The sequence below is a fragment of the Solea senegalensis genome, linkage group LG2 (genome assembly GCF_019176455.1).
Source record: "Solea senegalensis isolate Sse05_10M linkage group LG2, IFAPA_SoseM_1, whole genome shotgun sequence".
Taxonomy (NCBI): domain Eukaryota; kingdom Metazoa; phylum Chordata; class Actinopteri; order Pleuronectiformes; family Soleidae; genus Solea; species Solea senegalensis.
In genome coordinates, this window is record NC_058022.1 from 15,073,908 (window position 1) to 15,100,520 (window position 26,613).

At 40.8% G+C, this 26,613-nt stretch overlaps 2 protein-coding genes across 6 annotated transcripts in view; one reads left to right on the forward strand and one right to left on the reverse strand.

The window, feature by feature from the left end:
• Positions 1-14,399, forward strand: part of uggt2 (UDP-glucose glycoprotein glucosyltransferase 2) — a 34,562-nt gene extending 20,163 nt beyond the window's left edge. For 4 of the 5 annotated variants that reach the window (XM_044015044.1, XM_044015050.1, XM_044015063.1 and 1 more), the window contains exons 31-41: positions 2,590-2,674; positions 2,832-2,914; positions 3,238-3,261; positions 8,503-8,607; positions 8,723-8,807; positions 9,245-9,427; positions 9,597-9,757; positions 12,897-13,011; positions 13,105-13,221; positions 13,697-13,862; positions 13,947-14,399. In XM_044015044.1, the coding sequence (XP_043870979.1) occupies positions 2,590-2,674; positions 2,832-2,914; positions 3,238-3,261; positions 8,503-8,607; positions 8,723-8,807; positions 9,245-9,427; positions 9,597-9,757; positions 12,897-13,011; positions 13,105-13,221; positions 13,697-13,862; positions 13,947-13,957 (1,135 nt within the window). In that variant the 3' untranslated portion in view covers positions 13,958-14,399. The remainder of the gene's footprint in view (positions 1-2,589; positions 2,675-2,831; positions 2,915-3,237; positions 3,262-8,502; positions 8,608-8,722; positions 8,808-9,244; positions 9,428-9,596; positions 9,758-12,896; positions 13,012-13,104; positions 13,222-13,696; positions 13,863-13,946) is intronic. The other variant, XM_044015074.1, reaches the window with a different exon arrangement.
• A 790-nt stretch (positions 14,400-15,189) lies between these two features.
• dnajc3a (DnaJ (Hsp40) homolog, subfamily C, member 3a) lies at positions 15,190-26,401 on the reverse strand. The gene is made up of 12 exons (XM_044015085.1): positions 26,123-26,401; positions 24,857-24,967; positions 24,632-24,756; positions 24,033-24,107; positions 22,968-23,120; positions 22,687-22,868; positions 21,274-21,393; positions 20,409-20,514; positions 20,199-20,319; positions 16,832-16,964; positions 16,262-16,410; positions 15,190-15,764 (listed from the first exon to the last, which is right to left on the reverse strand). Exons 1-12 carry the CDS (start codon positions 26,202-26,204, stop codon positions 15,622-15,624), a joined length of 1,500 nt encoding a protein of 499 aa, XP_043871020.1. The 5' UTR covers positions 26,205-26,401; the 3' UTR covers positions 15,190-15,621.
• Positions 26,402-26,613: the final 212 nt, after the last annotated feature.

Below are 26,613 nucleotides of genomic sequence, written 5' to 3' on the forward strand. Positions count from 1 at the left end.
GGAATGATTCAGCTGGTCACCTTCCTTGCCATCCACCTCAGACTGAATTTCAGCTGTGGAATGTGTTTTAGTTAGGGCAGTGTAGATGTCAAAGGCTGCGTATATACTAGTCAGAGTGTGTTGGTGTTGTTTAATTTCTCCTGATGAATAAAGCATGTATTGTGCTTTGGTTTGATACATTTTCTAAAAAACAAGTTGAGAAACATGAGAAAGTAAAGGACTATGTCATGCAATTCAGATTCCCCCATCTGGACACAAACTGTGGACTTTGCAGTTATGCAGTATGCACCTGAGCTGTTAGGCTACTGTGCTTCTCATCGTATTCTTTTAATTCTGCATTTTTGCTGTGACTCAAAACTTTACTGTGGTACTTTCTACTCTGCTCTAAAACACATCAAATTCCTGTTTAAATGTAATCTTATAGGATAGGGTGAGTGATATGGCCAAAAAATAATGTCTCAATATTGTCGATATCCTTTAAAGTAGGATATTATTAAACATTCATATGCTCTGCTGTAAGGTAAATTGTACAGCATACAAGCAAGAGCAAATAATACAACTATTTTAAACAATTTTGGGAGCAGGTGTCTCCATGTTTTCTCCCTATTAGCATAACCACAAGCGGCTAGCATGTGGCAGGGGGAATGGGATTGTGTGATCAGTAGGCCCTCAAGTGGTCATGTGACACTGAATCCTGCTCAGCAAGGAGGCATATTTCATCAGTTTTTGCCAATTTAAATACTTGCATATGTTATCTTAGACGATATATCTCGCTCAGTATCAGATCATTTTTGTTTTTTTTTGTCATTTTGTCATTTTGTTTAATATAACAACAGATCAATAATCCAGTATATGTGAGACGGAAACAGACACTATCCTGGTTGTCCCGACAATCAGACATTATCAATTCTCAATATCCATAAGATTTAGGACACATACAGCCCTTGGTTCCCCTGGAATCATATCAGACAACCAAGATTCATTCCCCAATCCTCCAGGTGAAGCTAAGAGGTGATGTCATTTTTCAACTCGACAGTGTCATTATTCTTGTGGTTAGCGGCACTCTGCTCTGGTTAGGTGGCCGATCAGCACCTAGTGGGAGTGTCCGTTCTCTCCGGTCCCAGAGCCTGCATTTTCCTCATGCACCTTGCGCTGCCGCTGTGCCTCACCCTGACAGCGATGAATGAGACAGCCAGCTCTCCTCTCCTCAGTGCATGGATACAGATTGATCTCTGGTTCTTCTAACACAAGCCCTAAAGGCTGAGTTGCACCAGTGAAAGCAGGGTGGGCAAAGCACAAGCAACACTTGAGCAAAGTGGGATGCATTTATGGCCACATGAGAAGGGAGCATTTATCATAGTGATAAGGTTAGCTTTTTGCCTTTAGTAAGCATTGTGGTTGTAATGGCTTGCTGTGCATCATAGTCTATTGCTCATCTCTGCCTAAAGTTTTCTCTCTAGTGTTTCACCAGCAGACCGTGCAGATCCTGCCTGCCAAAAACATTCACGACCGGACCAGATCAGTCCTAAAACAATTACAGTGTAAGGCCAGTGTTATACAGTCAATACTCTACAGACTCTCTCATTAAATCTACCAGTATATACAGCATGACTGGGAAGTAGTGATGGATAAAATAATGGTAAGGTGATTCTTAATGGTGATGGAGGGTAATGAATATGGTCAGAGTGTGACCCTGGCAGCTGTCCCAGTATTCGCTTTTAAGTGTGTGCTCTGTCAGTGCTGCGTCTATTAGCTGCTGTTGTCTGTAGCGTGTATTCTTTCATTCTTTCCTAGGCAAAAAATGTCAGTCACTGACGCATAAAAAGGCAATCAATTTAAATGGTTAGCATGCAAATATACACTAACTAAGACTCAACGGTTCATCTGTTTTACAGTTGAATGGATGTACAATATACAGTATAAGCATTTAACAAATAAATTAAATAAATTATCAGCATCGGTTTTCTTATTTAAAGAAAACACCACTGATCAATTTTGTCTCGCCTCAGCTGTTTGAATCATTAGAAGTTTGTAAAGTGTTTTTCTTTACATCCATTCCCTCTCTGTCGCCTCCTCTGTCAATCAGATACGTACGCTGAAGGCTTGAAGGACCTAAAGTAACATTCCTCATACATCTACAACAATTTCTTTCTGTTATATAAATAGGAAATATTATGTGTGTGCATTTAGCTCTACTCTATTTAATTAAATGTTGTATGAAGTGTGATAACAGTATTAACTGGACACTGGACATGCATTTAAAAAAAGTGATGGCACTTATTATTCATAGCCAAGTGTGTGGATGGTAATTGGTGCTTGTTAAGATACATCTATTATGGATTTATTTGTTGTTGTTTTTAGCAAGGTAATAGATTAATTGGGCTGAATTATTTAGGCAGTAGTGAAATTTGTAGATTGCTAAAAGTGAAATGGTTTGTAATAAAATTGAATTGCTTGCAATTTAATACTTTTTTCCACAGGTGATCATTTAAAAAAGAAAAAGAAAAAAAAAAGTTTTATTTATACAGGTGGTTCTTCTTCTTTGTTAGACTAACCAGCTGCAATCTCACTCTTTATCCACTGTTTCAGACATGATGGAACTGATTCCCCTGCAGATGCTGGTGACGTTATAGTTGTGCTGAACAGTTTCCACAGTAAAATCATCAAAGTCAGAGTGAGTGTGTTTCATACTTTCCGTACTATAAGACTTAGAGTGACATGCTCATGTCATTTACAGGTCAGAAATAAAGAATGATGAAGATGATTTTACAGTCACGCATAAAATCAGCCATCAATCAATCATGGTTTTGGTGTCTCCTTTCTTGTTGTAGGTGCAGAAAAAGGCTGATAAAATCAACGAAGATCTTTTAAGTGAAACGAGTGAAAGTAAAGGCATATGGGACTCCATAGCAAGGTATGCAATCTGTTTCATGTACAACAAACATCTGTTTTGGTTTTAGTAGATTTAAAATCCTTCCACAGCTGAGTGACTGTAACAACAATGAGCACATTGATTGGTGGGTTTGTTTATGCGCCTTATATTTGTCAATCATACGTTGCGGTTTCAGGAGATCTTTTTCCTCCCCTGGATCCAGACTGCGATATTATGCTGTAAGATCTAGTCTTGCAAAAAATATGTGCTTCTGTAGGTATGTGTGCATTTGTGTGTGTCCCCCTCCCCCCAGCACATCCTAACTGTGTGATCCTGTCTCCTCACTTAATGCTTGCTGTATGAAGTGTTTGGAGCACTTTTGAGAAAAGGTAGGCAGTGTTGCTGCAACCATGTAACACCTCTAAATCTTTTTTTTTTTTGTCATACTCATTAGCATGCAGTGTTAATTGGTGTTTGTTTTCAGCCACTGTGCTAATCAGAATTGCGTTTTCTTTTTAAACACAATATGGTGTTATTGTGGTGCTATGCTTAAACGAGATATTTACATTTTTTATTCATTTATTAATGTTTTCATGTTTCCATCTTTTTAAAACTACATCACATACATGTATAGACAATGTTCATTGACCAGGTACATACATACATGTATACAGCTATAGGTTTCAAGTTCAAATATGTGCGTTGTGATACTGCAGGTAAAAAGTATAAATTCCGTGCCCATGTGCGGAATAAGAATTTAATGTATTCTGCCTTATTTGAGTTTCCGTTTGAGACATCACCTTGGAACTTAAACTTCTGTTCAAAGTTTTCATGCCAGGCATATACTGTTCATAAGCGTGTGAATATAGATCATGACAGTGATGAAAGATTGCGTTAAATTGGCAGGTGTTGCCTTATGAAGACACCAGTAATGCAGGGATGTGAGAGATTGAATGGTTTCTGAGTTTATTCACCCACAACATGACATGGCTTTTGTGAGCACTGGAGCAGCTATGATCGTGTTACGATATTAGGGTGTTTAGGAATATACTGCTGTTGCTGCGAATCATTCTGTCTCTGTATGGTGTGTCTGTATTCTCAGCAATGAACGGTCACCCTCTCAGACAAAGCGTGGAGCTCATAGTTGAATCGCTTCATGAACAAAGCTAATCAGGTGGTTTGACTGTGTGATCAGGATGCTTCCTCTGCATGTACTGTAGAGGTACTCTCGTCTTAATCAGAGAGCATACCCTGAGGCCGAGTCGGAACAAGCTGAGAGGATTATAAATCCCTCCAGGCCAACATTTGCGCTCACCTGTGTAGCCTACATCAGCCTTGGCCGGGACAAGATAAGAAGCTTACAGTGTTTTGATAGATAGGTGATAAGATTTATAATTGCGTGCAATTTTTAGCATCATTTCCCATGGTGTGCTTGGATTTGAGTAATAAAAATACATGAAACATTAAAAGGCTGAACAAGCGGTTGAATAAGATGGTTTCAAGAGACATAAAAGCTCATTAAGTGCCCATGATGTATGAATCTAAAGTTAACTTACATTTGACTGACTTGAGAGAGAAGGGAGTACTTTGTTTTGTCATGATTTCAGTGTATCTTCCTTACTAAACCAGACTTTGTAAATCTGAACATATGGAAGCCACTCATCCCTTTTTTAAGCAAAAAAAAAATGCTACCCTCTGCTTATTTGTGCTAATACAATGATGCTGTGGCAGCTAGTCTCAGCTCAAGTTAGGAATAACCACCAAGACAGACCGAAGGAAAGCACTGATGCAAACTTAATCTCATCTCTCTCACCAATACAACATATTTGCTTGTTTTACAGTAAAGCCCTCAGGAAGAAGAAAATATTTTCCTCATTAAGACAAAAAGAACTCTATCATGCAACACTGAAATAAATGTACAATGGAATAAATTATATGCTGAAAATAAGTGCTGCATAGTTGAGCAAAGACACTGTAAAGACCTTGGACTGTGATCTCCGACAATGTTGCTGGTTTGCAAGTAAAGATAATGTTCTGCTCATTACTTCATTTGAATGCTTTGAGGGATTCTACATCAAAGGCAGGACTGAAGGCCATGTATTGATCTAACACCTTTAGAGAATTATTGAGTTGAATCCATCTCTTATGAAGCATCGGGAACTATAAGTGACAGAGTAGTTACATTTTTAAAGGCAGTATAATTTCTGTAGTGCATGAATAATCCTGACTGAAAATAGTCTCCTCTTTTCTTACGTCTTTGTTCTTTGTTTGGTTCTCTCTGTTGTGTTTTTTTTTCTCTCCTCTTTTGTCTTTGGTTGTGAGAAGATGAAGGGAAGTTGTCCTCTCTTGCTCAGCTCAGCCTGCAGAACGCTCAACTCGTAATTTGCTCTGTGCAGTCTGATGCTTATTTATGACCTGATTTGACAAAGTTTCTTTGTACCATTCTACACTTGTGATGCTGTGACCAGATCTGTGAGCAAACTTTTCCTCTAGTCGTGCATCTACTCTAAAGGCATTCTTGCTTTAAAGTTTTGGACGTTTTTTGATGTATGAATTTTGGACCATACTTTGGGTCAAACGGCATATAGAGTCATGGTTTCCTCCCTATCTCTTTTAGTCTCTTCGTCTTCCCTCTGGAACCCAGCTTGATGTTGATTTTTTTTTTATGATCTCCACACAGACAGTGAAAGGTCCTGTTTAAAGTCCAGGATTATCTTGAGTGAGTCAACCAAATGGGCTCACCCGATCCTCCAACGCTGCTTTATTTGGGGGTCTCCACTATTGTGCTGGAGGCCCTGAAAGTGGTTTAGTAATGGCAGACAGTTGGTATACGCAAAGCCCACACACATATGCAGCGACATCCCTGAAGCCAACTTATCGGTGAGGGAGCACAGTGCAGTGCAGCTGATATTCCTGGCCCCTCATTGAATTTCTGTTTATGCTTACCAGTCAGACTACTGTACGTGTGTCAGAGCTGGTTTTAGAGGACACGCAGAGAAAAAAACATTATGCTCCCTCTCCTCCCTTCACGCCTCCCTCTCACTCACTGGTGTCTTCCTGGAGCCTCGAGGGGGCCATGGCTGTGGCTGATTGAATGTGGGAGAGAGTCTCTTTCCTCATCTGCAGTCTTTTTCAGACAAGGACACACAGTTTGACTGCAGACACATCTGCCCTCCAGCACAAGTCCTGATTTCTGTCCGCTAAATTTGCCTTGCATCATGAGCCGCCGCTCTTTAACAGTGGTTGGGGCATGTTGTTACGTTCACATGTGTAGAGTTTCCCTTGGATAATCTGACAAATTGTCATCGATTAATACAGAACTGACTTGATGGTGCAGACTAAGGTTGAAAAATTTAAATCTAAATTGCATTATATGTATATACATAGAGTACATACATACATACATACATAGACCGTGTAAAGAATTAAGGCTGTTTGTTTTTTTTCCATGGTTTGTTGTCTGGTACACCCGCAGCTTGGCATTAAACACTTTGGTAAGTGATGCTCCATGGCTGACATCTATTTTGGTCCCGGACAAATAAGTACCTTTGTTTTTACTGTTTTGTTATGTTTTCCTCATCTTTCTCTGCGTTTTTGGACATGGGGCCGCTCCGTCCAGGCCACCAGCGTGAGAACCCGCGGTAAAGAGAGGAGTTTCAGTGTAGCAGAGATATTGAACCTTATATGACTCCCTATAAGTGCAACTAATGACTTTTTTCAGGTGGCAACCAGTGTATATGGGTATCTAGTAATGTTACTTGTTGATCCAGGTGGAAATGGTCACAGTTAGTGTTTAGTATTGAAATGATACATGTTGTGATATAAATCGGCGTATCGACTGCCTCTCAAATACCAGCTACTGCATTCATATTTCGCCATTGGCTATTTTAGTCCATGCTTGCATCACTGATACAGTCACTCTCTCATTGCTCTCTTCATTCTCTAATCAGTGCGAGGCTCATTGTCCCTGACTCCCTCCCTATTATGCCCCAGTCTAGGGGGCCTAGGACATAACATGATAAGGCCTCATCTTCCCCAAGTCCCAAGTGACCACAAAAGATTTTTAGTGTTGTATACAAAAAAAAGAATGATTTATTTACAAAAGTGGGATAAAGTACTACAAAATGGTTGAACTTAGGTCTAGGCTTCAGGGTGGACTAAGGCCAAAATAACAAACAAAAAGGTCCCTGTCTGGAAAACAATAAATCTTACCTAAGCAAAACCAAAACAAACAAACCAAATAACAGGAACTTACCTCTCTAACTACATAAACAGGAGAAAACGCTTTAACAAAAATGGCAGTCCACCCCTACTGTTTGCAAAACTGCTAAGCTATACAAAAAGACAAAACTATCGTGGAAGTGTGGCTGGTTGGGAGAAGAGGAGGATGAGGAAGTGTGTGTCGCCATCTGCCATGCTGTTCTTGCCCCCCGTAGTCCACCGTAGTCCACCATCTTGGCTCCTTATATACCAGGTGGTAATCAAGTGCAACCAATCGAGCGGCAGGGCCCAGAACCAGTCCACCAATCCTGGTACGGCTAGGACACTCAGCAATTTACCTAGGAGATTGACAGAAAAAAAACACAGGGCACACACTCAAAGCACACACACAGCACTTCCACAGCAACATAACGACGACAGTCGTAACACTCCCACTTTTTTTAAAAGCAGGAGCTGTTGCACTGTCTCCTATCTCTTTCCTCATTTATCAAACTTGCATAGAAACTAGTGCAGATTCAGGTGTAAATATCACAGTATGCCAAGTCTCATGTGTGATTCACCCAATCCTGGTGTATGCCTGATCAGTCTGTGACAAATCCTGCAGCTGAAAATGATTGTAATTTGAATACCACACCCCAATGTAGTTCATGGTTTCGAGACCTCGCCCCTTGTGTTTACGACACTGAGATGCAGAATACAACCAAGAAGAGATGAGCATCATAACGTCAGAATTTCAAAAATAAGCTTTAGCTTTAGCATGATTTATGATAATTAATTTCTCTGTTTTTTATTTTACTTTATTCTCGTTTTTTTTCTCTCTCTGTGAAACGGCCATTTTGTATGATTATTGACACCATGCTAGTTTTTTGGCTGTGTAAATGAACCAAGTTGGAAATAATAATAATCCATAGGATAAGCTCTGTGTAGAGCACTTCCAGTCCATCCCAGTGACATCACGTTGCCAGGGCAACAGCAATGTCTTGCTATATCTTAAAAAACAGAGAAATGAAAGCGATAACATTCCTCCAGACTTTTTACACCATTATCACACGTCGTGGTGCCACTGCTTTTTAAATGGAATGAGATAAACCAAAATAAAATCCTTATTCTTCAACCTGCATTTTACACTGTAATAAGTTTTGAGGTATGTAAACCGAAGGAGTCGTAAATGTAACAGCTGTCTTCACCGTGTCTGTACTAATGTGTTGTTGATTATTTCAGCTCCGTAGTGAAATGATGCATGGTCTGTGTGAAAATGTTTTTTGTTAGGAGGCATCACTGATAAAACCCCTGGCTTTACAAAAGCATGGTGACTTCTGGCTCAGTTTCTGATTTCCTGTCACAATGTGGGGGGAAAGGGCATCAGTCAAAGCTCAACTGCCTCACGTACACAACGGTGTCATTTGCAGCATCACAGGTGGTGGCTCCAAGAAGGATGCTGGAGAGAAGAAGAAAGAAGATGTTCTAAACATATTCTCTGTTGCCTCGGGCCATCTGTATGAGCGCTTTCTTAGGTGAGTCTCTGCGAGTTCACAAGCACGCTCGCTTCACACGTCCCACACACACATTACATTTCCTTTCAGCCCTGATCCCGAGACTCACCTCTCAATCTTTCTATCTCTTTTTCAGAATAATGATGCTGTCTGTCCTTCGACATACTAAAACACCTGTCAAGTTCTGGTTCCTGAAGAATTACCTATCGCCATCTTTCAAGGTACTTCACTGACTTGTTCAAAGAGATATGATCCCAGAGTTTTTGTAAGTGAAGAAAATAGCAGTCGGTCGTCGTTTTTTTTCCTCTCCTTTTGTGAAGGTATGTGTTCTCAGGTCCTTGAGTGGTAGGGGTGAAAATGAATTCACTGCTTTCTCTGACAAAAAATGCTGGAAGGAGGTGATGCCAAACAAGTTGCAGTTAAATGTACATTATATAATTTATATAGTGCGCTACATGTATATATATATATATATGTGTATGTATATATATATAGATAGATACATACACTCACATGTATGTATATATTTATATGTATATATATATATATACATATATATATATATATATATATACACACGTGTATATATATGTACATTCACTTCTCTTGCGTTTGATGTCTTTGACCTTTGCTGTTTTGTTTCATGGCGACTTTTCAGGAAACCATCTCTCACATGGCAGAGTCATACGGCTTTCAGTATGAATTGGTGCAGTACAAGTGGCCCCGGTGGCTTCACCAGCAGACGGAGAAGCAGCGCATTATCTGGGGATACAAGATCCTATTCTTGGATGTTCTGTTCCCCTTGGCTGTGGAGAAGATTATCTTTGTTGACGCCGACCAGGTGAGAATCAAATCTCTCACCTCTGACGGGTTGGAGAAATGTGTAAGCGTCCAGGCGAAAGTGAGACTCATCTGGATCAGTTTCAGTTTGACAAAAGGAGGACACTTTGAGCACCGCTGCAGTGTCATCAATCCTCTCTGTCCTCACCGGTGTTCTCTCTCGCTTTCAGATTGTCCGGGCTGATCTGAAGGAGCTGAGGGATTTAGATCTGGAGGGCGCTCCTTATGGCTACACGCCATTCTGTGACAGCCGCAGAGAGATGGAAGGCTATCGCTTCTGGAAAATGGGCTACTGGGCCTCACATCTGGCACACAGGAAGTACCACATCAGGTATGCTTTTTGTTTTTTAATAGTTCAACCCAACAACACAACAATCTAATTCATTCTGTTGTTCAGTATTAATATTAAAATGAGTGCTGCTGCATACAGTAATTAATCCATGCATTTTAAAATATTAGCATTCAATACGTTGTGTTTCCATAGCTACCATCTTACCTGTGGGCATTTCACCCAGTTTGTTTTGGTCTTTAAAATAAAATAAAATAAAAATATAAATATACTTTGGCTTAGATTCAGAAAATCGTCATTATTTTTTTCTTAACACTTCAAAAATAGGACTGAAAAAGGGGGGAAGTATAGTAATAACAGGATTTTTTAAATCTTTATCTCTTCAATCTCCGGGACTTTTATTTTAAATTTCAGAGAAACACTAGACCTTTAATACATTTTTAACACCTCACCTCAGTTGACAATTGTCAGAGGTTGGCTCTGTAACAAACTAAAAACATTTTCCCTAAATCCCTTTGCTCAAGCTGAAACCCAGAAATCAATATTAGACAATGTTTTTAAACCCTTGAAAATGAAAATGATTAAGTAGACTCAACAAAATAATAATAATAAAATAAAAACACAACACTTTTGAAGAAGACTTGGTGAACACTACTTGTTTCCTTAAATAATCTACCCGGCAGGAGAGACAGATCACAGTAAAAGTGCTCTCTAAAATGTGCCGCTCTTTCACACAACACTGTGCCACAGAGACTGCACGTTGTGAGGGAGCATGTCATTGACATACTAACTGCAGCGAAGTCCATCTGAGCTGTCACCTGTGAACTGAAGGTGTCACCTGTCCAGGGTGTACCCTGCCCGCCTTTCGCCCTATGTGGGGAGCTGGGATCGGCACCAGCAAAGACATACCTTAAATCTGAGATTCACGGGCTGAATGACAGAGGATGCCCATCTCGTCGTTCATGTTCGGCATTGTCTCAGTTCTCCTCGGATCTGAGCGGACTCTTCAATAAAGCCCTTCAACTGAACTCATCACCGACTCCAGGAACTCCGTCCTCGGTCGTCTCACCTGATGATCAAAGTCTCCGCAACAATGTGGAAGATAACGCGGTAGAAGACGGATGGATGCAACAGGCGTCACAGTCGTGGTCGACGGTGTAATCTCAGCCTCGCAGACAGCTGATAAAACACTTGGTTTGCAGGGAGGCAGAAACTGTCCAGGAGGCTCAGCTAAGCGAAGCTGACGCTTCAGAGTACGACAGCAGGTTCCAAGTCCTGCCAATGTTTGCAGTGCCGTTTATTAGGAGTTGACCGACCTTGTATTGGCCTCAGTCTATAACAGGGGTGTCAAACATACGGCCCGGGGGCCAGAACCAGCCCGCCAGAGGGTTCAATCTGGCCCATAGGATGAATTTGTTAAAATTTCACACTACGATTACAATCTAAACGTAATGTCAAATACAATATTTTTCACCATACCAGTGACTAAATATTTGTGCCTTTATAGATCCAGATGTGATGTGTAAATAGTAAGTTTAGGCATGATATTGTTGAAATTGCACAAATTTCATGTTTTGTAAAAATATCCTTCATTAAATGTTAAACAAAGGAGAAAAAACAAAGGAGTTCTTGTCGTTCATAGGTTATTATGCTATTATTTTAATATTTTTACTGGTACGGCCCACTTGAGATCAAATTGTGCTGTATGTGGCCCCTGAACAAAAATGAGTTTGACACCCCTGGTCTATAACCTGATCAACGCTATGCCAATAAGATGTGTCACACGATATGAGGCAACTGGTTTATAGTTGTACCAGATACTGACAGGATCTCTGCCCTCCCCCCTCCTCAAAAGTGCCTTTAACTTTTTAACACCAAGTGTATTGCAGACGACACATTTGCACAAGTGCTATTTGCTTTACTGTAATTACGCAACGTTTGTTGTTTCTGAAAGCTGAGACAGTTGCAAGTCAAAGCCAATGTGTGGTTATCATGGTGATTTTACCTGCAGGAAGCCGGATATCAGCGTCATTGTCGCGAGAGAGCGTTGGAAAACCGTGCCTGTACATAAGTTTCCATTTTTTGGCCTGTTTTCGGACATTGAGACAAAGACTCAAACAAATCTCAATAAAATGATAATACGATATTTTAACACAGTGTTTCCCAACCCTGGTAATCAGGGAACGCTGCCCCGCTCCAACACACCTGATTTAGATGAACGGCTCGTTAACAAGCAGAAGCCTGGTAACGAGCGGTTCATCTGAATCAGGTGTGTTGGAGCGGGCAGGGCAGTGTTCCCTGAGGACCAGGGTTGGGAAACACAGTTTTAACATACAGTAAATTAGACTGAACTGCCAGATATTAAATGTTATTCTGGAAAAAATGGGATAAAGGACATTTTCTGGTCCTTTTATGGTTAAAATAAGCAAAAAAAAAAGTCCAGGCTGACATTTTGAGGGTCAGGTGTTAAATGGTTATTTAAGCTTTGGTTAAAGTGTTTCTTTAAGATAAACTGCCTTGTACCGTGAGCAAACACGGTACACCTGTGCAATATGTCTCGCCTGCCAGATGATTGGATTATTGTAGTAACGAGAGTTTGAGAGAAATAAGCCTTTTGTTTGCACGTCTTTGACCAAAATTCATGGAAAATGGGAGCAAAAAAGTGTTTTTTGTATTGTTTTGTTTTGTGTATTAAGCCAGACTTCTGTCAGTGTGCTGACTCAGCAGGTGGCAGCCAGGAGCTCAACACAGAACTGACAGGATAACTTTCTTTCTTTCTTTTCCTCTGTTTGATCATGATAATATTGGGGGGGAAAAGGTCTGAAGCATAGAGATTTGGGAGTGATGCCAGTGTGCTGCTGCTGCTGCTGCTGCTGCTGCTGCTGCTCAGCTCTGTGGCACAACATCAGGAAGGGTGAGAGTTGATCCATATCGGTGAGCCCAGGGAAAACATAAGGTAGTGAATTTCCCACTGGCCGACTTAAACTTAATAAGTGATAAGTGAAAATAAACAGTCTACATCATTGGGTATATTAGCATGCCATGTTGGGTACAATCATTTGAGCATGTCTGGGTTTTTTTTAACGTCGAGTCATTTTTTATTACATCACTCCTGCGAGCCTTTCCCTTTCACGAAGCGGTTTTGTCTCACCTGTCGTTCATGTCTCCTCTCTCAACCAAGCGCTCTGTATGTGGTGGATTTGAAGAAGTTCCGTAAGATTGCAGCGGGCGACAGATTACGAGGCCAGTACCAAGCCTTGAGCCAAGATCCCAACAGTCTGTCCAACCTGGACCAGGTACACATGTCAAAAAAGGACAGAATTGCATTACGTTAACGCAGACTTTATCCTTTGGGTCATGTAACATATTTGTGATTCTGTTTTCTTAAGGATCTTCCGAACAACATGATCCACCAGGTGGCCATCAAGTCGCTTCCTCAGGAGTGGCTGTGGTGTGAGACGTGGTGTGACGACACCTCCAAAGTCACGGCGAAGACCATAGACCTGGTGAGTCACGGAGCCATTAGACCCGCCCGTGTAATGTGGGCGAATCACTTAATTATTAATCATGAAATCAATTTGTTTCTCCTGTTTAGATTGTGAAGTTATTCATCATTCTTTTACCTGTGGAAACATGCTGATAATAGGAATAGTACGGGTTATATATAGTCATATATCCGGCCGTTAATGTCCATGAGACACTTTGCATTGAGGAGGAATCCTGTAGTCTCCTAAACCAATTTAGAGAATTACTGAGCAGGCTCCAGTTGACTGAAATAGGAGGCGTTGTCTCAGTGCAGTATTGGACACCACTTGGCAATTCAGACAGTAGACATGGTCTAACATCCTTTTAACAGAATTGGAAATCAAATTAGGTTCAAATGCCTGCCACAGACAGCGCTGCCACTGACGATCTGACCCGTCAGGAGAAAGTGGCTCCGGTTGGTGTGACTGATGTGTTGTATTTGCTTTTCTGCTGCAGTGCAATAACCCAAAGACCAAGGAGCCCAAGCTCACAGCGGCGGCGAGGATTGTGCCCGAATGGATCGAGTACGACAACGAGATAAAGCAGCTACTTAGAGGAGTCCAGGAACAGGGGAGCGCAGCCAAAGACAAACAGAAAGCCTCCACTTCTAAGCATATACCAGGTAAATGAAGGGAGACATTCGTTTATATGGCGTTCTCACTCTCCACGCTATTCTATCCTAAATTTCTCCCTCCCCTCTGTTCAGATGAACTGTAGTGTCTGCCAGCGCGATCATGGAGAGGAAAGAGTTCCAGCACAGTGTTTGCACACAGGTCACCTGTGAAGCTTGAAGACAGACCGTTTCATCTAAAGCAGAGCCCACGGAGTGTTAACGTCCCCAGCTGCACAAGGACGCTGCAGTGGTTTCCGAGATGCCATAACTGCCTCTGCAGTCCATACGTCTTACAAAAAAAAAAATCAACCTGTGATGTGTGTTCTCTGTCGGCTGTGAACTCCTGGTGCACTATCAGCACTAAAGTCGGGCCTCAGAGTAACACAGAGTAAAAAGGTCAGACAAACCATTCCTTTCAGCGTGTGTGTGTGTATTAGGAAATAAGAGTTGGCATATGTTGCACTGATATTGTATGCAAATAAACCTATAAGAAAGGGCACATTATCAAGAATCATATCTCAAATAAAATTGGAACTTTCATTTTAATGTGCTGCTCGTTCAGAGAGCCGATATGTTTATTCTTAATTTGACTTTGATGACGTGAAAACTTAATTTTTCTTGTTGACTGAAATACCCAAAACAAAGTCATGACTGGCGTAAAGTTGTTCCACTTCAGCAGCGGTTTAGTCCTGTCCCAGAATTCTTGCTTAGCAACAGTCACAAAGTCTTTCAATTTCTCCACCCGTTTGGACAGTGATGTCCTGATTTGGTTTTCTACATATTAGTGGTGGCAACACTGTGATCACTGAATCACATTATTTTTCACTTACAGTTATATCTGTAGCTGTTGGGTTAACATCTGAATCAACCATGGTTTTTGTTGAATGGATGTTTGATCAAACGTCGGCAATGCAAACAATGTCATTTGACACCATATCAAATATGATTTCTCAGCTGATCAGGCTAAAAACAAATAATCATCATTTGTACAGTACATGTCAAGGTTTATGTGAAGAATACAGGATTTGTATTTATTTCTTTTTATTATCTGGCGTTACTTTTAGAAAAAAATAAATTCAGTATTTAAATTCCCTAATGGTCAGGTGTTTTGTCTCAGGAATAAGATGGGTGTTGCTGCTCGATGAAGCCTGTAGCATTCTTTTTCTGACTAATGAATAAAAAAATGGCTGCAGGAATTCTGGTCCAATAGCACCCATCTTCCACTGTGCTGTAACTAAATGTTTATATTCTTATTATGTGGTGGAAAAAAATAAATTTGTTTCATACAAAACTGAATTATTTTGTCGTGTCCAAAAAAAACATCCTCTCCAATGTGTCCAATCACTCGTGACCCTCGGTTCATTTTAATGTACATAAATAGCTCTTTATTTACACTTCAGAAAAAACTCCATTCGTATAAAAATAGTGCTGCACCTGTGTACAAACGGAATCTTCTGAATGGATGCAAACTGCATAGTGTACATTAAACGGTCATGTCGAATCAACAGACAGAACTGGCTTCACGTGTAACCCGATATTTGTGAGCGCAAGCAACAGTCCTTCCCCCGGGCAGAATCTTTGGATGCTCTTTATTCAACAACATTCGTGATGCGTCGTTTTAATTAAGGTCACTGAATTTAAGTGGCAGTTTGGCTCCACGCTTAAACGGTTACGCACTGGCGTTCCTCGTGTCGGGCCGCCTCCCTTTCAAATAGGGAGGAAAATAGAAACGGAGTCTTTCAGTAGTGCTGGGTGACGAGCCTCTTCCTCAGTTGAAGTTAAATTTAAAGTTAAAAGGTCCAGAACCAAATGGATTAAAACCTCCTTGGAAGTGATGATGATGATGATGGTGACCTTGCTGGCTCTCTGGATCCATGGGGTCCTCCCCCTGGTCGAACTTGCTTCTCATCTCTAGAAAACATGTAGAATAACTTGTCAGCCCAACATTGGAGGGTTAAGTGGTAAAAGACGGATAGATGGACACCAGAAGGCAGAGAAATAGAGCTTTGCACCTATATACTTGTCATTACGGTATCCCTCAAGATTTCCGCGGAATCACAGACAAGATTCACCAGCGCGCCACATGTTTGTCAACGTCAACTTCTCAGTGTCTTAAATAACTTAACTGTTAACAACACATGCGCTAGTTAGCAGGAAGCATAAATATTAAAACCTGTGCATTTGCTACGATTCAGTTGTGCTCGCGGTTGGTTTAAATTAAACCATTTTTAGTGAAGCAGTGATGTAATGCCCAGTAAAAACGCATCTTCTGGGCATCAGGTAATAAAAATGTCTCAGGCTACTTGAGTAGTGAGCTGTTGACTACAGTTCCCCAGAGGCCTGACATTTACTGAGTGACTGACAGTAGCAACTTTCCTCTGGACTCTGCGGAGGACCACACTCCTTACCTGGGTCAGTGAGAACCTCTTTAGCTTGAGCGATGTCTATAAACTTCTTCTCTGCCTTTTTCTTTTCCTCCGGATCCTGGAAGTTGTCCGGGTGCCACCGCTGTGCCAGTTTCCTGTAGGCTTTAATGATCTCCTTCTTCTGTGCATTTCTGTGACCACGGGGGGAAGAGAATGATCAGCACATTTGCTTAAGATAAAAGAGAACAGATTCTTTTCCCCCCCCCACTTTCCTTCAGTACATTCACTGGCCCCTCATGATACTCCCGTCAGGGTTAGCACACTGGCTCCAATAAAATAAACCATTACTTTTTATAGCTAGAGCCAATTCCACTGCCTTGAATTTGATTGCCATCTTGAATTATCAGCCGTGCTTTACAACACTGAATGCTCAAAAGGGATAAACTACAATGTTCAAGTGCAGTAAGGCTTTCTGTGTGGCACAATGGCTATTCAATGCCAACTAAAAACCACAAATCGGAACGGCAACCATTTAAAAGCATACAACTTTAAAAAAAAAACTTCCCCTAAAAGAAAATCCCATCAGTGGTCCCGTCAGTGGTCAGTGCTCACCTCTTCACCCCAAGGATCTTGTAATAATCCCTCCTCTGCGACTGTTTGAGGAGTCGCTGCGCTTTCTCCAGGCCTTCTTTTATCTGACGGTCATTCTCACTGTGTTTAGCAGCAGTCTCATAGTCCTTGATGGCTGCGAAATAAAAGTGGAGGGATAGGATCAGTCAATCTTGCCTATTCATACAAAACAGCCAATGGTAAATCATAAAGGTGTGAAGGCAGTGTCGTTGAGCAAGGCAATGAATGCTGCAAGGTTGTGGGATTAAGGCCACATCCAGAACGAAAGTTAATATGGGAATATGACTTCATTGTTTTCCTAATGTAGCGTATTCGCCGTTTAGACGGAAATTAGAGGCCGGCGTTGAGATTTTGAGATCTGGGAGGCGTTTTTCAAAAAAACGCCTCTCGTTTGAGCCAGACCCCAACTGAATAAAATGTGCCTATTGTGACTTACTGAAACTGTTTCTTGTGAAATGATGTAAAGGAAAAAAGCCCAGGCTGGCTAAAAAATACTAGAATAGGAAAAAACGATTGTGGCCAGAATCATTAGTAATGTGCATTTCTTCACATCTCCCGCACTCTCACAAACACCATGACCTACATAACATCAGAAAGTGCTTGATCTCGCACTGACGTAACCAAGTAAACTACTTTATTCATTCAGAAAGTCCCACAAGGTCCAGATCATATGAGTCTTGTTTACCCTGTAAGGTGTGCTGAGGTGAGTGAAACACCCATGAGTTATGACAGTTTAAAAGCCCACATGAGATCAGGGTTCTACACCTGCTGATGTGTTTCTCACTCAGCCAGCATCTCCTGTGGTTGCAGAGCTGATGGGGTTTTTGGTGAAGGATGTCATTACTCTGGTGGCTGACTCGCCTGCAGGGCTGCTGGTGTAAATTGTTGGTTTTAATTGGATGCGTGTGCATGTGCGTAGACACACACACGAATGTTAGACAATTCCCTCTTTTTACATACAACATAATGAATTAAAAAAAGAAGTGACGGGGACATGACATAATCTTTTTTTGATTGCCACTCATTTCTTTCTGTGTTCTGAAACTTATCATAAGGCACTTCCCTGAGCTCATTCTCATGCTATCATTCTTTACTCGAGTGTTTACATGCACATGTTTTTAATCGAGCTAACACCATAGTCCGACTAAGACAGGCAAGCGGAGAACTTGCCGGGTCGGAGTATACATGCAATTTTATTGGCTGTGCACGTGTGACTCTGCCTCTCTGCAGGTGGCGCTGTGTCTCTCTATAAGCTTGTGCGTATTGAAGATGAGACGCATCGTGCTGTGCTTCTCTATGTTTCATACCTGCCGTACATGCTAATTGTGATACGTCGTCTCCTCCTACTTCCGCGTCAAAGACCGGGAAGGACATTTTGGTGCATTGGCAGTACGCCACACATGCAGGAGTAGGAATCGCATTATCCAGGTATGTTAGTCCGACTAACTCCAGCTCGATTTTAGTCCGGAACTGATTTGTTGCCTTAGTCTGATTAAAATTGGACTTCTAGAGTGCCAGTTTGCTATTTTGGTGTCACAATGGGAGGAGAGTCTCAGCAGGGAGGATGTCACATGCAACCCAGCAGTACACTGACTGATCTGCACAGGTCAGCAGCAAACCACTCCCAGCATAAAACTTAATCATAAAAAAACTCAAATCAAGGTGTGGTTAATTGTATCATGTGGCCAGCTGGGGTGTGTCTAACTGCGTTGAGAGATTAATTGTATTTCAGCTATTTTTATCCCTTGTGCTTTGTCTGACGCTGCAAATGGAGCTGCTACAAACTAATTTTGGCCATTAAACGTCAAATGTCGTAAACCAGCCATTGCCACAAATCAAAACAAAACAAATCCTAATACACAAAATTAAAGAAACGTATTTTAGTTTGTTTTAGTTCCAATTCGGACAACATTACTATCAAGACAGAACAAATACCTTTGTTTCTTTTTATTTCGTTATAAGATTTCCCGTCCACAGCAGCAGGCCTGTACTTTATTACTGCCTTTCCTCTCTGGTGATTATGTGCAATGTGTCCACCTCAAAGTATCAGGTATGTGATCTGCAGTCTATAATTTGAATGACGTACAAATTCTCCACTCATGAATGAATCAGCCTGGCAGGTTATGAATTATTACTTAGCGTTTTATTTATGTCTCCGCTGTGCAAATCAATCCGAGTGTTGAAGTCTGATGTAGGGGAAAGAAAATTGATGTAAATGTGATGGAGGTATAATCGAGGCCTGGGTTCTCAGGTTCCAATGACAATAATTAGACCACTCCTTTCCTTACTTCCCTTAAATTGCACATTTTCCCTCACTCATCTGCTTCACGTCATGTTTCAGCATATACATACACGTGTTAGTCTTCAATAGTCAAGATTTCTGCCAGGAAACACTCACCAAGAGAGTTTTACATAGTTTAACACTGAGCAGCTGAGAAAAGGGGAAAATATTCTGTACCAGGGTTTGTATTTTGTACAAACGTTCAGTTTCAGACTTATTTGGTAGAGAGATGTAAACTACAAACTGATAAAAACAATCCCTTGGTTTCTTTGAACGGTGGTCGCAGACCTTCGGGTGACAGGTAAAATGACGGCTGTGACTATTCCTGAGGGTTTCACCGTCTGCCATCCTTTGTGTGATTTAGCAACAGATACAGGAAACTGTCATTTCATACTAATTCTGCCACCGCCAACACTAGTTTCAGGGGATAATAACTGCTGCAATAGGAGTACAGCATCTTACAGGCTACACCAACTTCTCCCACACTGATGATGATGATGATGATGTTTGCCTCCTTCACGCTTTATGCATCATCGTCATGAGACTTGACCAAACTTGTTTTATGCATCTACACTTACTAACTTTTTAAGTAGCATATTTAAATTCATTGTGAACATCTTGTGACAAATGAGACAGAATTTTAAACAGCAGATGGTAAGATGCTGGTGTGCTGATGATACTACTTTAATTTCACAGTGGAGTTACAGGGACCCCTTGTGTTTCACTCGTGCCATGACAGGAATTATTTAAGGCTTTCTAGTGTAGCTGAGCTGAGGTCAATATTACCCCATATTCACTCAGTTTGTCTCAATATAATCCAGACCAACACAAAGGTTTGCTGAGCACATATTCGCTAGCTTCATTCAAACACGTAAATGAATTAAAAGAGTAAATAATATTTAAATCACCCCTCATTCAAGTCAATGAAAAGTAAATAACAAAAGTTCCAAACAGTCTGTGAGAGTTCAGGGTTTTAAGGGTTTTGGGATTAGAGTCCAAGTGAGGACATTTTATCCAACTGGCTTTACCAAATTGATAAATAGATACAGCTTCATGTGACGGGCGTACCTTCTTCATACTGTTCCTCTTGGATGTGGGCATCAGCTCTGTCCTTCAGCACGTTGACGTTCTCTGGGTCTGACTCCAGGACTTCGCTACACACTGACACAGCTCTGCTCGACTGCTGGCCCTGCTCTTAGCACAAAGGGAAGGCCGTTGTCCGATACACTGCGTAACAAAGCACAGGGGTGAGCTAATAAACCTTGAGGCGGTACTTACCCTTGATAGCGCATGGCAGATGCGCTCCTTTGAGCGCAGAGAGAAATGCTGCACGTTGGGCTCGGTCTTCATTACCGTCTCATATTTGCTCACTGCTTCTTCATACCTGAAGAGCAAGAAGCAAGTCGGTGTTTCAACAAACACTGGCTAAACAGCAGACCGTAACATGGATCGTTATATCCACAGTTTACTATTTATTACCTTTATTTACCTTTTTGTAGTTGGATCCATGTACTTTCACACATGAAAAAAGCTAAAGATACAATAGAAGTTCAATGAAAATATGAAGGTGAATTGCCTGAAACACCCTCTACGGGCTTGAAAATCAGCATATCAGCAAATGAGCATATTATAGGAAATAGTTACTTTTCTCAACACATATTAAAACATAAACAAACAATGCAATAACACAGGGTTAAACAATTCATTTATGTTATATTATATTAAATGTATTTTTATTATACATAAGGGACCATAAAACCTGTATTAAATGATAAACACTGATTGGACCCAGCTCAAGTAGTAATCTGTGCACTGCTTACTGGAGGTAGACCGAGTAATCAGTTAAGAGGATTCATTGGGACAATATCTGTCTTTATTGGCCAATTATTGCAAATGATGCATTTTGTGATGAATGATGCACTCATGATGTTATTCTGTTGGTTTAATAATATGAATGTGACATCTTGAAAACTTCAACTGCGACGTGACTTCCATTCATAGAAATAGGGATTTACATCTGTTTTTGAGATCAAAAAGCTGGGGTGACTTACAATAAGGAAGCAGTTGTGCTAGAGCCAGTAGTGCAACTGCCTGAATACAGACAGACGGACAGACGGACAGACACAGCCGCACACACACACACCTCTGCTCTTGGATGAGTGCCTCTGCAGACTGGATCTGTTTGTTGAGCTTCTTGACCTGCTTGTAGTGGCTGTAACACTCCTTGTGATCAGGATCCAGCTTCAGGCACTCGCGCACCTCACTGCAGATCAGAGGAGGAGGAAGGTTACAGAGGTTACAGCGGACACATTTCTGTTGTACTGAACATGTATTATTGCCGATGTGCACAGGGTGGAGGGAAAATAACAAGTACACACAACAGCCCAGCAGCAAAACTAGCTCAAACTGTTCAAGTTTGTCATTGGCTGCAATGATTGTTCATGTTTATTCAATTATTAAAACAAGCTTTCTGATTTTTAAGCTTCTTAAAAATTAATATTTTTGGTTTATTTGCTCCATATAACAAATAAATCATTAAAACTGACTAATTTTGGTTTGAGGACAAAACAAGACCTTTGAAAAACATCATCATTTCCAGGTTCAGTCAACACTGACCAACATTTATGAAAATGTTCGGACCAAACAAGTACTTGATTCATCGAGAAAATAACTGACAGATTAATCAATTGTGAAAATAATTAGGGATGTCCGATAATATCAGCCTGATATTAGCCTATTACTGATATATCGGTTCGTATTGGTATCAGTTTTTCAGCTGATAATGAAAACACAATAAAGTAATGCCTGGATTTTGTGGGATAAAATGCTTGGTATATGCTGTGGCGCGCTTGAATTACGGCAATGAGTTGGGGTGATTATTTGAACAGAAAGTGCCTTTTATTTTGGCAATCACAACATTGCTGTGTGATTAACTGCATGAACACTTTAACTCATGGTGCAAAACACAAAAACAGTACAACAGTGATTTCTGCACCATGTCAGCATAAACATACCGCAATTAGTTTCTTTCTCCGACAATATCGTCATATCGAATATCGGTAAAAAAGCCAATATTGGCCATCCCTAAAACATAATTGTTAGTTGCAGCCCTAATACTACCTCTCTACTTCCAATAGAGCATGTGTGCAACAGATTTCATCTTGCTTAAGGTATCAGTATTTTTACATGATTTACTTTGTAGATGAACATAACCATTCGTCATTTGTAGATAAAGTGACTTTCACTTAAATAGACAGTTAAGGTATGATCTGGTAGAAGAATGACTCTGCAAAATATACTTGAAACAACAGCAGTTTCCTCATATATAAATGCAATAAAATCCATGTCAAAATTAAAAAAAGCAACACATTGTAGAGGGGATTCGCTCTTGAATTAGTTTTTACATTGTTCACATCACTTCTTCATGCTGTTAATATACTTTTGCACTATTCCCTGAAATCTATCATTTAAAAAGTGACACACTGCTTTACACTGGCAAATGTTGATACTAGTATAGGAGCTTTCTCATTAAAAAAAAAAGAAAAAAAGTTCTCACTTGAGGGACATCTCGTGGTCTCCAAGGTTATAGTAGATGGTGCTGAGTTTGTAGAAAGCCTGCGTATTGTCGTTCTTTAACTTGGACGCAGCTTTAAGGTCACTGATGGCCTTCCCCATCTCTCCCAACTGGATAAAACATTCAGCTCGCATCTCACGAGCAGTCACATCCCAAACGCATGTCTGTCACAGGTGGAAGAACAGGTGGAAGAACTTACAAACTGCAGGACTGGTGACTACACATGAGAATGCAGGTACATCTCGATGAGGTAATTCTCTTACCTCAATGACAGCGTGAAGCTGGGAAGCAGCTGTCACATAATCTTTGCTGCTGAAGCTGCTGTGAGCCTGAGCCACCAGACGCTGAATTTCATCTGACTTTGTCAGCTGGCTCTGGGCTTCTTTCTGTTCTTTGTCACTGGCGCTGGACTTCATCTGGAAGACAGCGAGACAAGACGTTGCATCAATTAGTTTTAATTGTAATTAAAGCAGTCTATCATGAGAAATAACTTCATTGTAACCAAGGCAGAATTGTCCTCATCAGTGGGTTCCAATATGAGCGCTTATATTTCTAAAAAGAATCAAGTCTAAACTTTGCAGAGTGGATGTACTTCCCTTCACTCTTACACCAATGATATTATAATCATCTCCATCATGGAGGCCATCAGATTAACATCCTGCATCCTTTATAAGACCTGGCTACTCTTAGGAGTTTCCTGCTAGCTAAAGTCCCACACTAGAGGACTTTCATTTCGGGGCAAGCTGACAGACCCCCGAACCGTAGTAAGGAGACCTCCGAAGACTGCTAGCTCCTTAAACTCGGATTAGCTCATATTAGCTACGGCAACAACACATTAAACCACGGGACTTTGTCTGCGTTGAAGAACGGCACTTTATTCACAGCACTGCAGGGTGACACGTGGCCTCTCTTATTATTGTGCAGCTCTCACAATAAGAGGAATAACTCGAAATATGCAGAGTGACAGAGACATTCACCTGTGGCTCGCTAATGTACATAAACACACGGCACACATTACTTTGTGCTCCACCCACGCAACACTCAGCTCTACTCACCTCGCCAGATGAGTAAGTGAGTGAATTTAGTAGAAGGAACAAACTTTTGATAATCTGTTTCCACATTCTTGGAGACAAAGCTAATCAAAGCTCGATTTGTTCCAACAGCACCAGTGATTCATTTAAGCCACAATGATGGAACAAAACTCCTCCTTAAATCAGCCAGTCTTATTGAAATAAGCAAGACTCTCCCTTAATCCTGCTTCATGGAATAGGTGAACTCTGTTAATCTGACTTCTGAGTTCAAACAGGATATTACAAAGTTTCACTTACCACCTTCTTGAAGTCACTTTCTGCTTCATCAAGTCTTCCCTGCTTCAGAAGGAGATTTCCTCTCTGAAGTCGTGCCTGTTCAAGAAAGAGAGAGAGGGAGAGAGAGAAATTATTCATCACAAGAGTGAAAATAAAAATGGATTTACTCAGCTAACTGGTTTCCCCACATAGTTGTGCCTCAATAAATAACATAAAACAAACAGTCCAGTAAAATGGAGTGCAGATGACGCCATGTCACACCATGACACTACAGAGAATAACTGAAAGTTTAAAAAGATTTGAATGACAAATTGTTAAATATTAAACCTTTAAAACAGGACAGACACTTTGCTCTGTGAAAATCAATTAATGAACAGTGGCCGATTTAACTAATTCCCATTATTTGTGATGCGTTTCTCAGTAGGGACAGCTCTATGCTTGTGCTTAGTGGTGCAGTTACAAGATATTTAATGTTTACAGGTCATATCCATGTATTTGTAATGGGTCCACTAATTCCTATTTCTCACACTACTGTGTCAGCACCTACAGCGGATGACCCCTCACCAAGTGCACCCTGACTTGGTGAGGGTGCAGCATAACAATGTCGGGTGAAAATTTACCGATGTGAAGTCTGGTTTGAGCTCAATGACTCTGCTCAGGTCTGGCAGCGCAGACTTTGACTTCCCCATTGCTAGAAACACTGTGGCTCTCCTGTAGTAGGCCATGTAGTTGGTTGGATCTCCGTCTGACAAAAGAGCATAAGAACGTGAGTGCAAGTGTTTAAATTGCCACCTTACTTCCACGTGAAAAACATGAGAAAACTGCACGTCTATTATTACACTTACCTACAGCAGCATGGAAATGAGAGAGGGCATCTGCTAGCTGGCCAGCAGCGAGCAGTTTCTTCCCCATCTCTATATGATTGTCTACACTCCCATCCCGACCACATTTCACGCCTGGAAGACACACATATGAGCATGTGACCACAACAAACCATAAAACAAACAAGTAATACTTTTGTGCACCAGCAGTCATCCTGTAAATTATTTGCAATTAATTGATCTATGTCTGAAATAATAATATATTTTCAAAGATATTGATATTAAAGAGGTTTGGATTTAACACTGGACAGTTGCAAATAAAAAAAAGCTGTGTAAACCCAGGAGGTCTGCTAATTAATTAATAATCTGTTTTGTTTTGTTTTTCAATTCAGCATTGGCTGAATATCTAATACTGTCTAATCAATTATTAATGCAAGTTTACACAAGTGCTCTAAAAACAGCAGTGAAATGAAGTCGGCATCATACAGAGGCTGTCAAGCCTGACCGAGGGCATTACTATTCCAAACTGTACCATGATGGAAACACGGTTTAAGCTTCTGTTTGTGTGTTGATGTTCAAACAACAGGAGTTCCCAGCATTCTTAAAGCTACAGAATCCCAATTTATTAAAATGTACCTTAATAATGGTTATGAAATATGCTGTTGTTCCTAAACAAAAAAGCCAGGTGAATGTGGGAACATTTGAGGAAAGTTTGACATTTCCAGGGAAGCCCAATTAACATGCAACTAAACAAATAAAAAAAGTTAATGGAATGTTAATGTTAAAAAGCATGCTATAATTTAACATGCAGCATTTAATTTTGTTTGTTTTTGTTGTACTGTAATTCTATTTATACTTAAAGAACAAGAAAGAGTAGCGACATCTTGCTTTCATTATGAAGCTGTAATTTGAAATATTGCTGATTTCGCATACACAAATATCGATATCATATCGGTATCGTTGATACCAGCCTGAACGGTATACCGCACATCACTAGCATTCACGTCCGCGACCGACAACGTGTACATAAATAAACTAAACGTTAAGTTAAGACGACTTGTCACAAACAGGATAATGTAAGTTAACATCAGGTTAGCTAAGCCCAACGGAAACTATCACTATGTGCAAACAGAAAGTTTAAAACACACATGACAGCTCACTTCGAGGGCTAGCTAGCTTGAATAATGCTACTTGTCAACAACAGCGACTAAAACGCTACAAAGCAGAATATCTCAAGTCAAAGTATTGACAGCGTTAGTTGGTGTCGTTCAGAGTCAATCAACTTCTTACCTTCATATCTCATGTCAATCAAGACAAGTACATATGGGATGTATGTCAGTACTCTCTGGGCGACATGGTCAATGGAAACCATGGTTAACTGTGGATCTGACGGTCGTCCTCGTATCCTGACGACCCACGAACTTTACGGCTGATGTTACGTTAGATAAAAAAGTTCGCTTTAGTTCTCCACACAGGACTCTTACACGAGTGTCTGTCCGTCTGTCACATTGCTTTTCTTCTCCCAGTTAAAGAGGAGCAGACACACGCAACCGACCGATCGTGGGTGACTGTGATTGGCTGGATGGTCCGGACAGCCCCGCCCACCTCCGATGGTTCAACTGAGAGGAGCCACGGCAGCATTAAAAAGAGAGAGAGAGAGTGTGTGTGTGTGTGTGTGTGTGTGTGTGTGCGCGCACAAACTTGTTTCTATATCTTAGTGAGGACACCCCATTGACATAATGCATTCCTAATCTCCTTACACTTAACCGTCACAACTAAGT